This window comes from Anomaloglossus baeobatrachus, chromosome 3, assembly GCF_048569485.1.
Source record: "Anomaloglossus baeobatrachus isolate aAnoBae1 chromosome 3, aAnoBae1.hap1, whole genome shotgun sequence".
Lineage (NCBI taxonomy): Eukaryota > Metazoa > Chordata > Amphibia > Anura > Aromobatidae > Anomaloglossus > Anomaloglossus baeobatrachus.
In genome coordinates this window covers 686,457,646-686,473,515 of record NC_134355.1, presented here as the reverse complement: position 1 = coordinate 686,473,515, position 15,870 = coordinate 686,457,646, and the positions used below count along the sequence as shown (strand labels likewise).

At 42.4% G+C, this 15,870-nt stretch overlaps 2 protein-coding genes across 2 annotated transcripts; both read left to right on the top strand.

The window, feature by feature from the left end:
• Positions 1-4,348: 4,348 nt before the first annotated feature.
• LOC142297435 (taste receptor type 2 member 7-like) lies at positions 4,349-5,320 on the top strand. The gene has a single exon (XM_075341663.1). It carries the CDS (start codon positions 4,349-4,351, stop codon positions 5,318-5,320), a length of 972 nt encoding a protein of 323 aa, XP_075197778.1.
• A 9,266-nt stretch (positions 5,321-14,586) lies between these two features.
• LOC142297434 (taste receptor type 2 member 64-like) lies at positions 14,587-15,534 on the top strand. Its single transcript, XM_075341662.1, has one exon. It carries the CDS (start codon positions 14,587-14,589, stop codon positions 15,532-15,534), a length of 948 nt encoding a protein of 315 aa, XP_075197777.1.
• Positions 15,535-15,870: the final 336 nt, after the last annotated feature.

The window sequence follows — 15,870 nt, the reverse complement described above, 5'->3', positions numbered from 1 at the left end:
ATTGCCAGCCAAGGTAACGGCAGGCAGATGGGGATGGCAACCCATAGCTGTCTGCTTTATCTGCACTGAGAATCAAAAATACCGTGGAGCGCTACGTCATTTTTTTTAAAGATTTATTTTTACAGCACTGTCATGTCAGGCAATCAAAATACAGGGAAGTCCTTTTTGTTTTTAGTTATTTAAATAAATAATGAAAAAAAATATATATGGGCTCCCGCTGAATATTTTGTATTGCTAGCTAAGGGTAATCTAAGCAGCTACTGGCTGCTAATCCCCACTGCTTGGTGTTACCTTCAATGGAAAATCCAGGGAAGCATTTTTTATTTTTTTTGCCAAAAAACTACAAAAAAAATTACGGGCGCTTCGCCATATTTTTGTATGCTAGCCAGGTACAGCAGGCAGGTACAGCTGCCCCCAACCCCCGGCTGCCTATTTGGAACTAAAAATATAAGGAAGCCCTTTTTTTAACTTAATTCATGAATTTTATGAAATAATTAAAAAAAAACAAAAAAAAAGACGTAGGCTTTCCCCCATTTTTGTGTCCAGCCGGGTACAACTAGGCAGCTGGGGATTGGAATCCACAGCACAAGTTAGCCCAAGCTTTCTGGGCCCCTCTGCTGCAAATTGCAGTCCGCAGCCGCCCCAGAAAATGGCGCTCTCATAGAAGCGCCATCATCTGGCGCTGTATCCAACTCTTCCAACAGCCATGAAGCCGGGTGGCTTGTTGGGTAATCATGAGTTAATACTGGCTTTGTTTTACTAGCCAGTATTAAGTCAGAGATTCTTAATGTCAGGCAAGTTTGACCCAGCCATTAAGAATCTCCAATAAAGGGTTAAAAAAAACACCACACAGAAAAAAAATACTTTACTAGAAATAAATACACAGACACATTAGAGACTCCATCTTTATTACCCCCTGTCACCCCTCCACGATCCTGCTCTTCTGTCTTCTTTCCCTTTCAACACAAGCAGCTCTACTACATCAGACATCACAGCTGCATGGGGAAAGACGCTGTGCTCCGTGCAGAAATCACTCTATGAGAGTGACCACAGGCTCCCGATGGCACGGGTTGCCATAGCAACGCTGCTCCGATAACGTGATTCCGGTGCCGCTGCGTACTGGTAGCGGGACGTCCCCGTCACCGCTACCAAGCGTGTTGCTATGGCAACGGTGATCTCCGTGATTGACCGGCTATGTCAGCCGGTCTGGAGCCGGCTTCTGTGGACGCTGGTAACTACGGTAAACATCGGGTAACCAAGAAGCCCTTTCCTTGGTTACCTGATGTTTACCGTAGTTACCAGCATCCGCAGCTCTCACGCTGCCAGTGCCAGCCCCCTGCACACATAGCCAGACTACACATCGGGTTAAATTAACCCGATGTGTACTCTTGTTAGGAGTGCAGGGAGCCAGCGCTAAGCGGTGTGCGCTGGTAACCAAGGTAAATATCGGGTTGGTTACCCGATATTTACCTTAGTTACCAAGCGCAGCATCGCTTCCACGCGTGCTGCTTGCTGGGGGCTGTGGTCGCTGGTTGCTGGTGAGATCTGCCTGTGTGACAGCTCACCAGCAACCCGTGTAGTGACGCTCCAGCGATCCCTGCCAGGTCAGGTTGCTGGTGGGATCGCTTGAGCGTCGCTTAGTGTGACGGTACCTTAAGGGAACGGGGAAGCAGAGCGGGGAGTCGACCGTGTACTAGAGCATGTCGCCGGTATACAGCGATACACAAACGTGCACCGTGTAACAGAGAGATGCAAGGACAGGTGCTACATGACGCGTCATAGTCATGTGACCAGTCTGTAGCCAATGAGATAACAGACACGTGACTGGTTACATGGCTATTTTGACGTCACGATAGGTCCTGCATCACTGCTGGCAGTGCTGGTCACCAGGAGGATTCAGCGATCATCGGATGGAATAGCGGCAGGAGACAGAGTGCAGGAGGGATCGCGGGGACCGGTAAGTGTTATGGCAATGTTTATTAACTGTATGTGTACATTTATAATGTGTTTTTATGTGTTTGTGATTGCCTCCCATTGTTTCCTATGCGGTTCGAGTGGTTCGCCGAACCGGTTTGCCGAACTGAACTCGAACGAGACCTCCGTTCGGCGAACCGAACTCGAGCCAAACCACGGCCGGTTCGCTCATCACTAGTTGCAAGGAAAGATGAAGGATTAATCGTTCTGTATTGACTGAGAAGAGGCTCCAGTTTGTTCTCTCCTCATGTCTCACCAAGGCCCATAAGCCTAATAAAGGGGGAAACTAATTTCAGATATGAATCCATATTTTTATATGATCTTGTTTTTATATGATCATGTTCTTTTATATTTTATTTTCCATGTTTGTGTCTATTGTTGTATGTATATAACTCATTTTTTTTTAGCATTTTAGCCTTTTTAGCCTTTCACCAACGCTTTTTTAATCTTATATTTCTATATTTCTAACTTTTTAATTTTTGACCAAACTAGCAGTCCCCCTGTTTTTTTATATACTCCCTAACAAGCAGCACCCATATAAGAATATGTTTGTTTGTATATCTCCCTATTTTCTATCACGATCGTTTTATACCAATCTCCTACACGGACTCATGTGCCTGTCTCTTTTTGGGACCCGCTCTCTCTCGTGTGATCAATACAGAACGATTAATCCTTCATCTTTCCTTGCAACCCTCATGTCGGTCCCTTGTTTATTTTTCCCCCCTTTTTTTCCTTAATAATGTAATGATCAAATTTTTCTCCATCATATTTCCACAAGCTGCAAAACACAGCATGTTTGATTTCAGCACAAAAACTCCTTTTTCTCCAATAAAGCAGGAATTTCCTCTCCATGCTTCCCCCTGTATGCATCGGGGCCCCTGCATCACTCCCTCACTCAGTGCACGCGCTTTGCTGCTTCTTCCCACGCCTTTGAACTCACATCACCTTTCATCATGACAAACCGCTCACTCCTCTCACACCACGCATGCGCTCTACAACTTCTTCCCACGGTCTGAACTCATATCACCTTTCACCACAGTGAACCCACTCCTTGCGCATGCGCCTCTCCCTCTGCCCATACTGTGCGTACACTATTCTTCCGGAAACAACTTGTTCTTTCACGCTCCCCACATCATCGCAAATAAAAGGGGGAAAAGTCCAAAACACCTCATTCAAAAACACTAAAATACGAATTAAAATGAACGAGAAAATCCTGAGGACACCTTTTTTGAGCTACTGCTTTCCAGTATTCTCTCAAGGCAGAGTAATGGTCAGGGAGACAGCCTCCCGTCCTTTCCCAACACTCTTTCCGTGGGTTCAAACCCTTTCCCCCCCCCCTTTTTTTTCTACATGCTTACTAAGAAAAATGCACAAATAAATACACATTTTTTTTGCTGTCAAAACAATCTTTTATTATGGCTTTTTCTATCATTTCACTTTTTATTCAATGTACTAAAGCACGTAGAATTTGTGTTTTTTTTCTTCTTTTTTTTGTCGATCATGGCGTCGCTTTGCTCCTCGTGGCTATGAGTCATAGGGAGATGAGGTCATTCCCAGGAACGTGGCCTCACCTGGAAACCTTTATTTAAACCCTTGTTTTTTTCTGTATTGGTATGTTTCTTTTTTCCCTGAAGAAGAAGGCGGACATGCCTTTGAAACGCGTTGGAATGGCTCAATAAAAGAATACCTTTTAACACTCCAGCTTTGTGGTTTATAGCGCGGCATGTATCCCGTCTTCCGTTTTCCGATTTTATACAGTAACCTTTACCTTTGACGGGGCCGCTGCTGAACCACCCCAGCACTCATATACGTCTGTATAGGGGTTGTGACTGGCACAACCTGACCAGGTGAGTGCATCCATTCTCTCTACCCTTCAAACCCAAATACCGGGTAAGACCCTATTGCGCCTTTTCTTTCCCTGCTACAGATTCTTTCGAGTGATACTGATGCGAGACTCGCACAAGTCATTCGCAAGTGGAACCGTACCCTTAACCTGACAATCTATTTTTCTACTGCATCCTAATAATATAACAATTTAAAGTAAAAATAGAAGGTGGAAGACCGCTACAGGTTACAATTCATAGGAAAACAAATATCTTAGGATCAAGAGCAAAATTGCATCTATTGTGGGTAATAATCAGATGGAAAATATTCTTGTCGTTTATTCTTTATTTTGTTTTATGACAAGTGTTATTAGCTTAATATGTTATGTGATCCGCTCTGCATTTGTAGACCTAGTCCAGCTCGGTTTACATGGGATATTGTTTGCATTTTCCTAGTACATATTAAAACATTTAAATATATGGAGAACGTTTGCTATTAAACCCTCAATAAAGCCTCGTTGTGTTAATCACAACCTCATAATACTGGAGAGATGGCTGATTCTACACAGGCTGATACCAATATCTTGTCCCTGGGTCTTCTGGTCCTGGCAGTAATCACTCTTATACCCGGCCTGGTGATACATTCATTCATCATAGGCATCGATGTCAATGACTGGTGGAAAGGAAGATCAGTGACTTCTGTTGACCACATTTTAACTTCTCTTGGTATTTCAAGGATGAATATTCAAGGTGCTTTTACTATGTATGTGTTTGTGGATATACTCTTCCAAAGCCGTCTGAACCTTGAAGCACCTATGCTTATTATTGATGCAGTTCATGTTTTCTTTACTCATGCCAATGTTTGGTTGACATCTCTGCTCTCCATTGTCTTCTGTCTGAAGATCTCCAACCTCCGCACCAGACTGTTCCTGTATCTGAGGAGGATGATATTACCCCGGACCGGTCATTTCATTGTGGCCTTAGGACTTCTCTCTGCTTTCAGCTCTCTGATGACCTTGTTCATGGTTAACACTGAGGTCACTGATGGTGGAGCCTACAATGCAACCAAGAGTAATCTAATCACGGTTTGTGGATATACTTATGCTTTATACTATTTTTTTACAGGAGCCTCCATCTCACTACTTTGCTCTTTCATCTCTTCCGTCCTCCTCTTCTGCTCCTTGTATCATCACACAGTAAAGATGAAGAGGAGCAGTAATTTATCCATCAATTTGGAAGCATATTATTCAGCCATGAAATTTGTATCCTTCACCTTCATATATAACACTATATACCTTTTTGGTCATTTTGCTTGTGGTTTCTATTACCTTTTTAACTGTGTGGACTTTACGTGGCCTTTCATTTTTTTGGGATTTCTACCGGTTCTACATTCCTCCTACCTGATCCACAGAACAACCAAACTCCGGCAACAGATGTCCAATATTCTGTGGAATGCAACTGATTTCATTTTGCAAAGAAAAGATACAAAAAACAGAGAGAACATAGAAGTAATAGATCATTAGGGTAAAGCCATAGGATGGGCTATAATAGGTGGGGGGTCCTGGACCATCACAGATCAACACAATGAAACGGCTGTGGCTTTAGTAGAGCACCATGACTCTTCATTTTTTATCCAAGGACACTTTGCATATAGTGTAGGTTTATTAAAATCGTAATTAGTTTATATTATAAAAAAAAATTGAGGATATATTTTTGCCAAATAGTCTATCATATATTTATATTGTTGGATAATATTTTCTTTGGCAATTGGATCAGAAGTTTATGGTGTAAGTAGTTATTTTCAGTTACGATTATGTCTAAAGGTATATATATTGAGTTGTGTGTGTATACCAGTTTTCAAAAGATTGATATTTTTATGATTCTTATGTTTTTGTCATTATTATTATTGTTATGGTTTTCATTTTTATAATAAGAGATCTACGTGCTACATGTCATGATCAAGAGAAGACATGAGAACACACACATTATTGCAGAAACCAGTGTAATTTCTGTTACAGACACTTAAAATAGTACTTTGATGGTGGAATATGGTGGGTTGTGTATCCTTTTGTGTAGGTTCGTATTTTAGGTGTGGTGCTCTGTCCATTTTATGTATTATTTGTCCTGTCTGCAGGGTTATAATCCCTTTCAGTGCTTCTGTCCTTAGGTGTGGGGGAGGGGGCCTGGAATCCACCCACACTCTCTATTTTCCTGGGAGATTATTCATTCTGGCTGAGAAAGACAAGACAGAAGGGGTAAGATTGATCCTCTGAGGGAGAAGTTGACACCCCAGAGTGACGGTGAGAAAAAACGATTTCACTGGAAAACGACTGCTTGAAAATTGTGACTGATTTATCCTCTATGGGAAAAGCTGAGGCTACCCAGAGAGACCTGGACATTTATCCCCTACTGGACAGTATCTGTGTTCCTGGACTACTTTAACCTCTGTGTGGTGGATTATTTGATGGACATTCTGAATTGCATAAAATAAATATTCTTTGGATTGTTCAATCATCTCTCACTCTGTTGATTGTGTGATATCTCAGAGGGACCCCGTGACAAGTACATTGTAATGTACTGAAAAATTTTACTTCATTTGTGTTAAATGTATGATATAGGATGTTTCATATCTGCCTTTATAATTATTCTATCGGGCAGGGATTTTGAGTAGAGATGAGTGAACCTGTTTGGTTGCGGTTCGCCAATTTCAAATACAGTATGAACTTTAATTTGTTTGATTGGGCTCGGTAATCCCGGGCTCCTCCCCAAAATGACAGTAATGTATGGTTTTGTTTGTTTTCTGCCCCCGAACGCTGGCCTCGTGTCCAGAAATGTTTTTTTTAATATCATTTTCTGCTTTTGGATAGCATTGTCGTGCTGTCTAATGTGGGGATGTGTAAATCATTGGAGGATGTGGGGAGTCTGGCCCGGGAGAAGAAAAAAAAGTGCAAAACTGCCAGAAGAGGGAGCAGGGAATCACTCACCTGGGTAAGTTTTGCAAACCACAACTGCCGAAGACCGCTTATTAGGGTTTAATTCCACTTGTGATTTTCATGTGCGAGTGCAATGCGATAAAACATTGGATTACACAAATAATTTATACAATGTGCAATACAGGGTAATATTGTGGTACCGTGTTAGCCAGAAAAATCAATTGAAATACTATTTCCCAAGAATGACAAAAGTATTTTAGGAGTGATACCTTTATAGGCTAACCAGAAAAATTATATTAGCAAGCTTTCAGAGCACAAAGGCTCCTTCTTCAGGCAAATTACAAATAAAATTTTTAATTCGCCTGAAGAATAAGCCTTTGTGCTCTGAAAGCTTGCTAATATAATTTTTCTGGTTAGCCTATAAAGATATCACTCCTAAAATACTTTTGTCATTATTGGGACATAGTATTTCAACAAATAAGATATACAGTGCTGGCCACTGCAATTTTGTCAGATAATACTCAGTTTCATCTTGTAAATGATTGCAATCACAAATTCTTTGGTATTATCTTCATTTATTTTGCTTGCAATGAAAAAACACAAAAGAGAATGAAACAAAAATCAAATTATTGATCATTTCACACAAAACTCCAAAAAAGGGCCGGACAAAAGTATTCACAGCCTAATACTTGGTTGCACAACCTTTAGCCAAAATAACTGCGAACAACCGCTTCCGGTAACCATCAATAAGTTTCTTACAATGCTCTGCTGGAATTTTAGACCATTTTTCTTTGGCAAACTGCTCCAGGTCCCTGAGATTTAAAGGGCGCCTTCTCCAAACTGCCATTTTGAGATCTCTCCACAGGTGTTCTATGGGGTTCAGGTCTGGACTCATTGCTGGCCACTTTAGTAGTCTCCAGTGCTTTCTCTCAAACCATTTTCTAGTGCTTTTTGAAGTGTGTTTTCGGTCATTGTCCTGCTGGAAGACCCATGACCTCTGAGAGAGACCCAGCTTTCTCACACTTGGCCCTACATTACGCTGCAAAATTTGTTGGTAGTCTTCAGACTTCATAATGCCATGCACACGGTCAAGTAGTCCAGTGCGAGAGGCAGCAAATCAACCCCAAAACATCAGGGAACCTCCGCCATATTTGACTGTAGGGACCGTTTTCTTTTATTTCAATGCCTCTTTTTTTTCCTGTAAACTCTATGTTGATGGCTTTTCCCAAAAAGCTTTACTGTTTCTCATCTGACCAGTGAACATTCTTCTTTCGGCTTTCTCAGGTAAGTTTTGGCAAACTCCAGCCTGACTTTTTTATGTCTCGGGGTAAGAAGTGGGGTCTTCCTGGGTATCCTACCATACAGTCCCTTTTCATTCAGACGCCGACGGATAGTACGGGTTGACACTGTTGTACCCTCGGACTGCAGGGCAGCTTGAACTTGTTTGGATGTTAGTCGAGGTTCTTTATCCACCATCCGCACAATCTTGCATTGAAATCTCTCGTCAATTTTTCTTTTCCTTCCACATCTAGGGAGGTTAGCCACAGTGCCATGGGCTTTAAACTTCTTGATGAGACTGCACACCGTAGACACAGGAACTTTCAAGTCTTTGGAGATGGACTTTTAGCCTTGAGATTGCTCATGCTTCCTCACAATTTGGAGTCTCAAGTCCTCAGACAGTTCTTTGGTTTTCTTTCTTTTCTCCATGCTCAAAGTGGTACACACAAGGACACAGGACAGAGGTTGAGTCAACTTTAATCCATGTCAACTAGCTGCAAGTGTGATTTAGTTATTGCCAACACCTGTTAGGTGCCACAGGTAAGTTACAGGTGCTGTTAATTACACAAATTACAGAAGTATCACATGATTTTTCAAACAGTGCCAATACTTTTGTCCACCCCCTTTTTTATGTTTGGTGTGGAATTATATCCAATTTGGTTTTATGACAATTTTTTTTATTTTTTTTCATTGAAGACAAATTAAATGAAGATAATCATAGCAAAAAAATTGTGATTGCAATAATTTTCAGGAAAAAACTGAGTATTATCTGACAGAATTGCAGGGGTGCCAATACTTTTGGCCAGCACTGTAAATATATTATATATATTTATATAAATAAATATATAAAATAGTTATAGGTATTGTTACTTGTTGGTGCCTGGCCTAAAAAGATGGTAAAGAAATATCTAAAAAGTGTTTCTTTGCAAATTAAATTGCCAGCTCAAAATTATGCAATAAAATATATGTATACAGTAGGTACTGCTAGCGGTGGCTGCTGATAATTTGCTATTAAACAAGTTAAAAAGCTCTTCTTGGCACTCTTCAGGGTCTGCTCCAATTAGGCAGAGAACCATGGTACTTTTTAGTGCCTACACAAGATTACTAACTCAGGCTAGAAATACAGTAAATAAATTATATTTTGTGTCAGGTGTCTGACAGGGGTGGGCATAAGGTTACGAAATATCTGTTTTTGAGGTTCGCTCAACTATAGTTGGGATACCTAGCGCAAATAAAGCATATAGCAACAGTCTGCAGCCTCATCTAGTGTGAATGCGTTCTGTGATTTTATCATGTAGCAGAGCCAGGATCGTCGTGAGCGCTCGTGTGGCTTATATCAGAACTGGGTGTTTGGGGTTAATAAATTGGAGAATGTGGGTGGGTTTTTTTGTATTCTATTTCAAACTGGCTGTGGTACACAGGCTTTGCCCGGGATCGTAACTGTTTCTCTGTCTCTCTCCCAGTCTCTGTCTGTCTCTGTCTGTCTCTGTGTGTGTCTCTGTCTGTCTGTCTCTGTCTGTCTCTGTCTATGTGTGTCTCTTTCTATGTCTGTTTGTGTGATACCCTGGCGCCGCCAGGTGGTCACAGAAGAACGTTACACCACATACAACACCATCCCACACCAGATTCCATCAGCCACAAAACCCTAGCCACCCCCCTCAGGGTAAGAAGGACACACCAGTGGGCAGGACCAGGAAGATTGGGAGCGCCCACCTAGGGGTCGGGAACACATGAGTACAAGTTCAGATTTTGAGTAGTAAAGAGTGGAAGTGCTAGTTGGATTCAAGTGTGAGTCTAGTGAAGGGTAGCCAAGGTAGTGGCCCTGGTCTACTGGCTAGGTGGCAAGCAGTGGACCGTGTCTAAAGGTGACAGGAGTCCGGTTGCGTTATATCCAGAATGGACTGGGACAGGGTTGGAGCCCGCCGGTACTGACAGCGGAGATCCGGTCCGATACCTGGACCCTAGGTGGATTCGGAGCGCCCATCTAGGGGTCTTGAGGATCCGGGGGTGGGAACACAGGAGTTCAAGTTCAAATTTTGAGTAGTTAAGAGTGGAAGTGCTAGTTGGAGTCAAGTTTGAGCCTAGTGAAGGGTAGCCAGGGTTGTGGCCCTGGTCTACTGGCTAGGTGGCAAGTAGTGGACCGTGTCCAAAGGTGACAAGAGACCGGTCACGGGAAATCAAGAGTGGACCAGGACAAGGTTGGAGCCCGCCGGTACCGACAGCGGAGATCCGGTCCAGAAACCATGCACAGGCGGGGTACCTGGACCCTAGTTAGAAGATGGTTGCAAGCCCCTTCTCTAATTAACCAGGTCGGGAGCAAGCTTCCAGATGTTGTTCCAGAGTGTTAGCACAGATAGAGCAAAATGGCAGCCCACCGTGGGGGATAGGGTATCCGCAAAAACCCACTGAGATCCCAAGGGTCATTTTTCGCGGGCACATCTCCCAACCAAAACCAAACCGGGAGTGGACTTCCCCGTTCCATACGAGGTCATCTAAAATTGAAGGAAAATACAGAGTGCCGGAGGAAGGGACATTGGTACACCAGCCGGGTGTGGGAACCGAATACACCTGGAAGCGGCAGCCGGCCACTGACACCTTGGTTTACCAGCAGACTCGTGTGCTTTTATTCACTCGTGAGTACATCAACACCCTTCGGTCCAGCCCGGTGCATCACCACCCACAGCCATCACCTCCCGTGTTCTGGACACTGAGCCCCGGGGCATCCACCCCTACCCACAGAGGGGTTAACATCCAGCTGCATTTCCATCGCCCCTGGGTGCTCTCCAATAGCAGCGGTGGTACTCCACCTTACCACACACCGTGGGTGGCATCACAAAGTATCTACAACAAATCTCCCGCACATATTACACCCCTTTTTATTTGAGTGTCCGCACGACCCCAGGTCCGGAGACCCCTCGAGCCACTGCGGATCTAAATCCAAGCAGCTCGGCTGTTGGTACGGGGGCGGCACATTTGTCTTTTTCTATCTCTGTGTCTGTCTGTCAGTCACTTTCCCTGTCAGTCTCTTTCCATGTCTCTTTCCCCATCTGTGTTTCTCCGTCTGTCTTTCTCTGTCTGTCTTTCCTTGTCTGTCTCTCTCCGTCTGTCTCTCTCCATTTGTCTGTCCCCGTCTGTCTCTTCCCCATCTGTCTCTTCCCCTGTCTGTCTCTTCCCCTGTTTGTCTCTTTCCCCATCTGTCTCTTTCCCCGTCTGTCTCTTCCCCATCTGTCTCTTTCCCTGTCTGTCTCTTTCCCCATCTGTCTCTTTCCCCATCTGTGTCTTTCCCCGTCTGTCTCTTTCCCGTCTGTCTCTTTCCCCGTCTGTCTCTTTCCCCGTCTGTCTCTTTCCCCGTCTGTCTTTTTCAACGTCTGTCTCTTTCCCCATCTATCTCTTTCCCTGTCTGTCTGTGCCTGTTTTTCTGTCTCTCAGTCTTTGTCTGTCTATGTCTGTCTCCCCACAGACATCATCTTACCTCACACATAAGCTTCTTATACTAACAATGTCCTTTGTTCCTATAGCAACCAATCGCAGCTGCTATTAATAACTTGCAGCTCCCAGCTCCATTCAGTTTAATGGAGGCAGTTTTTTGGGGAGTAACTGTAAAGCGCCGGGTTAAATTTTCCTGTCAAAACATAGTCCACGACATTTCCTGGGTCACATGAGGCGTCTGTGCAAAATTTTATGATTGTAAATGCGATTCCTTTAGCGGACATACACACATAAATACATACACACATACATACATACATACATACACACACACATACATGCATACATACATACACACATACATACAGTACAGACCAAAAGTTTGGACACACCTTCTCATTCAATGAGTTTTCTTTATTTTCATGACTCTGAAAATTGTAGATTCACATTGAAGGCATCAAAACTATGAAATAAAACATGTGGAATGAAATACTTAAAAAAGTGTGAAACAACTGAAAATATGTCTTATATTCTAGATATTTCAAAGTAGCCACCTTTTGCTTTCATTACTACTTTGCACACTCTTGGCATTCTGGTTCTGGTTTTCCAACAGTCTTGAAGGAGTTCCCAGAGATGCTTAGCACTTGTTGGCCCTTTTGCCTCCACTCTGCGGTCCAGCTCACCCCAAACCATCTCGATTGGGTTCAGTTCTGGTGACTGTGGAGACCAGGTCATCTGGCATAGTACCCCATCACTCTCCTTCTTAGTTAAATAGCCCTTACACAGCCTGGAGGTGTGTTTGGGATCATTGTCCTGTTGAATAATAAATGCTGGTGCAACTAAATGCAAATCGGATGGAATAGCATGCCGCTGCAAGATGCTGTGGTAGCCATGCTGGTTCTGTATGTCTTCAATTTTGAACAAATCCCCAACAGTGTCACCAGCAAAGCCCCCATACCATCACACCTCCTTATCCATGCTTTATGGTAGGAACCAGCCATGTAGAGTCCATCCGTTCACCTTTTCTACAAAGACATGGTGGATGGATCCAAAGATCTCAAATTTGGACTCATCAGACCAAAGCACAGATTTTCACTGGTCTAATGTCCATTCCTTGTGTTCTTTAGCCCAAACAAGTCTCTTCTGATTGTTGCCTGTCCTAAGCAGTGGTTTCCTAGCAGCTATTTTACCATGAAGGCCTGCTGCACAAAGTCTCCTCTTAACAGCTGTTCTAGAGATGAGAAGGTGTGTCCAAACGTTTAGTATGTACTGTACGTACATACATACATACATACACTCAGCTTTATATATTATATAAAGTATTTTTTCAGTGTTTGTGTTTATTTCTTTTCCTATACAGTATTAGTAATGGGGGGATTTCATAGACACCTTTCATTACTAATCTATGACTTAGTGGCAACTGTGAGCTGTCATTAACCCTTTATATTACCCCCATTGCCACCAGAGCCGGATAAAGGGACAGAATTGTCACATCTAATGGATGAGACAAATGTGGGCAGCAGCAGGCTGTTATTTTTCGGCTGGGGGTCCAATACCATGAGCCTACCTAGCCTGAAAATACCAGCCCCTAGCTGTCAGTTTTATCATGCCTGGGTATCAAAATTGGGGGGTAACGCATGCAGTTTTAAAAATTATTTATTTTAATAATTTTTTAAAAAAGCCAGATAGAGTACCTCATATTTTGATACACAGTCAAGATAAGTACAATCCTGGGGGCTGCATCTTGTAGCTGTCTCTTTTATCTGCACTGGGTATCACAATATGCGGGGACCCTACATCAATTATTTATTTATTCATTTATATTTACACCACTATAAAGAAGCAGACAGCATATTTGATTCTAACCAATCACAGACACTGTCACACAGGGTGAGGGCACGGACTAGCTGAAACCAATCACATACCCGGACTGATGTTTGGTGGGGGAAGCAGTGAATATGTATTAGGGTTAATGAGCAGACCCAGAAGGAGCGTTAATGCCACACGGGGAACTAGGTAAGTATAACACTCCTACTCTAATCCCCCTATCTCTTTCTACCAACATTTTACAGCACAATGCTCGGATGCCCATAGACGTATATGGGGTTCAGCATATGGCAGATCTTTGGGTTCAAGTTTGGTCCTAAACTGGATTTAATTTTAAATCCGGCTGTACTCTTCGAACCTGGACATTTGCTGGTTCGCCCATTATTACTTATCTTTTCTACATTGGCAAAACTGCTGAATCTAGTGATTGGCTGTTGTGGTCAGAAATTATTGATAGGACTTCACCACTGCAACCAAGTCAACAAAATCCATGATGGAGGAACAGAGAGGAGTCAGTGAAGCAGCCGTAGGTAAGGAAGGATGAACGTATATTAAAGCAAATCGAATCAATTACCAATTGAACAATAAAACTGGGGGACCTGTTACATTCTCTCTGTCTACAACAGTGGATTATATATTTTTATGAACACCAACTAGAGAACAACACTACTCGTGGTTAGCACTGCAGTCTTGCAGTGCTGGGGTCCTGGGTTCAAATCCAAACAAGGAACATCTGCAAGGAGTTTGTATGTCCTCCCTGTGTTTGCGTGGGTTTCCTCCGGGTTCCCTGGTTTCCTCCCACACTCCAAAGACATACGGCTAGGGAATTTAGATTGTGAGCCCAATGGGTACACTGTTGCCGCTGTGAAATTAATGGCACTATATAAGTGAATAAATATTACTTGGTCAATGTTGATCATTCAATAACAACCTTAACCTGACAATTTTCTAGAGCATCCAAAGACTATAACAAATTAAAGTAAAAATAGGAGATGGAAGAATGCTACAGATTACAATTCATAGGAGAACAAATAGTATTGGATCCAGACCAAAAGTGCAATTAGTGTGGGTAATAATCAGAAGGAGACAACTCTTGTCTTTTTATTCTTTATTTTGTGATGTGACAAATGTCTCATGATCACGAGCTTTATATGTTATGTGATCCGCTCCGCCTTGCAGACCTGGTTCGGCTCGGATTGCATGGGAGGTAGTTTGCATTTTCCTAGTTTATATTCCAACATTTAAATAAATGGAGAAAGGTTTGCCATTAAATCTTCAATAAATCCTCGTTGTGTTATCCACAACCTCATAATACTGGAGAGATGGCTGATTCTACACAGGCTGATACCAATATCTTGTCCCTGGGTCTTCTGGTCCTGGCAGTAAGTACTTTGGTACCCGGACTGGTGATACATTCATTCATCATAGGCATCAATGTCAACGACTGGTGGAAAGGAAGATCGGTGACTTCTGTTGACCAAATTGTGACTTCTCTTGGGATTTCAAGGATAAATATTCAAGGTGCTTTTACTATATACGTGATTGTGGATATACTCTTCCAAAGCCAACTGAACTTTGAAGCACCTATGCTTCTTATTGATGCAGTTCATGTTTTCTTTACTCATGCCAATATTTGGTTGACATCTCTACTCTCCATTGTCTTCTGTCTAAAGATCTCCAACCTCCGCACCAGACTGTTCCTGTATCTGAGGAGGATGATATTACCCCGGACTGGTCATTTCATTGTGGCCTTAGTACTTTTCTCTGCTTTCTGCTCTCTGATGACCTTGTTGATGGTTAACACTGAGGTCACTGATGGTGGAACCTACAATGCAACCAAGAGTAATCTAATCACGGTTTGTGAATATGCTTATGCTATATATTGTTTTTTTACAGGAGCCTCCATCTCACTACTTTGCTCTTTCATCTCCTCCATCGTCCTCTTCTGCTCCTTGTATCATCACACAGTAAAGATGAAGATGAGCAGTAATTTATCCATCAATTTGGAGACCTATTACTCAGCCATGAAATTTGTATCCTTCAGCTTCATATATAACACTGCATACCTTTTTGGTCATTTTGCTTGTGGTTTCTATTACCTTTTTAACTGTGTGGACTTTACGTGGCCTTTCATTGTTTTGGGATTTCTACCGGTTCTACATTCCTCCTACCTGATCCACAGAACAACCAAAGTCCGGCGTCAGATGTCCAATATTCTGCGGAATGTAACTGATTTCATTTTGCAAAAAAAACATACAAAAAACAGATAGAACATAGAAGTAATAGATCATTAGGGTAAAGCCATAGGATGGGCTATAATAGGTGGGGGGTCCTGGACCATCAGAGATCAACACAATGAAACGGCTGTGGCTTTAGTAGAGCACCATGACTATTCATTGTTTATCCAAGGACACTTTGCATATAGTGTAGGTTTATTAAAATCGTAATTAGTTTATATTATAAAAAAAATTATATATTTTTGCCAAATAGTCTATCGTATATTTATGTTGTTGGATAATATTTTCTTTGGCAACTGGATCAGAAGTTTATGGTGTAAGTAGTTATTTTCAGTTACGATTATGTCTAAAGGTATATATATTGAGTTG

What these genes read in the sequence shown, in the direction of transcription:
- LOC142297435 (XM_075341663.1), top strand. Translation starts at nt 4,349, where the DNA reads ATGGCTGATTCTACACAGGCTGATACCAATATCTTGTCCCTGGGTCTT.
- LOC142297434 (XM_075341662.1), top strand. Translation starts at nt 14,587, where the DNA reads ATGGCTGATTCTACACAGGCTGATACCAATATCTTGTCCCTGGGTCTT.